A 1638-nucleotide genomic window follows, 5' to 3' on the forward strand; every position below is an offset into this window, starting at 1 on the left:
TATTTTAATGAACTACATCATTTCCATGGGAAGAATGCGTGTATACTACTTTAAATGTCTTTCTCAAGTTTACATTTACATTGCTTATCGATGTACTAAAATGTAATACGGTTGAAGATAAAAAGACCTGTTGAAGACACCAGCGAAAAAAAAATCGTAAAAAGATGGCGAAAAAATGGAGGGTGATGAATCTCACAAAAAATTTACTATAAATTGGTTGCGAACACTTGCTCCAGATATCACAAGTATTTGAGCTGCTTTCGTGGATTAACCAAACCAAGCCAAAAAAAACCGTCAAAATGAAATTTGTTATCGTATTCGCTGCCCTCATCGCTGCCTCAGCCGCTGCTCTTCTCCCAGGCGCCACACAAGACGCACAAGCCTACATCGTCAGCCAACAAGCCGACATCGACCCATCAGGAAACTACCAATATGCGTAAGTATCTTCTGGTTGTAAAGAAGAAAACAGCAAAAGAACAGTGCACGGTTGAGTCGAGTGGTGAGCAGAGAGGAAAACCTAGTGAATCAATTCAATAAATGTTCTCATTTTTCACGTGCACAGATCACAAACCAGCAACGGAATCTCAGCCCAAGTCAAAGGTACATTGAACCAAGCACGTTCAGTTGACGCCAGCCCATCATATGCCGTACAAGGACGTAAGAAAAATTCGATCAAACATTGCTGAACACTATTTCGCCGACGGTTTCAAAACAAATAATTTTCATTTTCCATTTTGTCCACAGAATACTCATACACCGGACCAGACGGTCAAGTCTACACCATTAACTATATCGCTGATGAGTTCGGTTACCGTGCGTCAGGTGCTCATTTGCCAGTTGCCCCACAAGCTTAATTTAATGTTCAATCGTTGTTTTTATTGAAAACTAAATGTAAATAAAAGAAAATTGTTGAAATTTATTTAAAAACAAAAACGTATCTTTCATTCACTGGAGGAGTCTAAGTTACAGCTCGTGTCATTTGAGATTTTTTACTTGTTCAATAAGTTAAAAAAAATGAATACAAGGAAAATCACAAATGACGCCTCTCCATTTCAGACTAAATTAAACATAGTGAATAAGGTGTGAGTTCAAGTGACAAAAAAAATACAAATCAGTTGTTAAATGGTCGTATTAAATCTACCAAACAATAAACAAGGTATTGAATTTAAATCAAATCGAAGTATCAAACATTTTAATATGTAGAACGCTAGATGTGAACGGGAACTATGTGGAATGGACTGAATGTTAATTGAGCGCTAATTTGGCACATGATTTCAGCGGCAATATCGTTGTGCAGTGTAAGCCGTGTGAGAGTCGTCACGGAATTATTAATTTTCAGCATGTTTCCCATGGTCATATTTCACTACCAAATGTCACTGATGAAAGCAATGAATGCTTTTTATGTGTATTTGTATGGATGGATCAACGTATATTTTTCTCCAAGCATGTGTTTGTGTCATCCACTTTTTAATCACAACGGATAACGAATCTTTGTTATCTTGATATTTAGACAATTGTCAAACTCTACAACTTTGCAACGAACATAAAAACGTTATCCGTGAATGAATTTACCACAATTTGCTCACTTATTTGCAGAGCGTGTCAGCAGCATCAACTAACGTCAGCTGCTGATATCAA

At 37.1% G+C, this 1638-nt stretch overlaps 1 protein-coding gene across 1 annotated transcript; it reads left to right on the plus strand.

Moving 5' to 3' along the window:
- Positions 1-255: 255 nt before the first annotated feature.
- LOC129572016 (cuticle protein CP14.6-like) lies at positions 256-1103 on the plus strand. The gene is made up of 3 exons (XM_055451917.1): positions 256-436; positions 563-657; positions 745-1103. Exons 1-3 carry the CDS (start codon positions 300-302, stop codon positions 852-854), a joined length of 342 nt encoding a protein of 113 aa, XP_055307892.1. The 5' UTR covers positions 256-299; the 3' UTR covers positions 855-1103.
- Positions 1104-1638: the final 535 nt, after the last annotated feature.

This window comes from Sitodiplosis mosellana, unplaced genomic scaffold (genome assembly GCF_009176505.1).
Source record: "Sitodiplosis mosellana isolate CC-2019 unplaced genomic scaffold, AAFC_SMos_1.0 Smas_scaffold_3972, whole genome shotgun sequence".
In the NCBI taxonomy this organism is placed as follows: domain Eukaryota; kingdom Metazoa; phylum Arthropoda; class Insecta; order Diptera; family Cecidomyiidae; genus Sitodiplosis; species Sitodiplosis mosellana.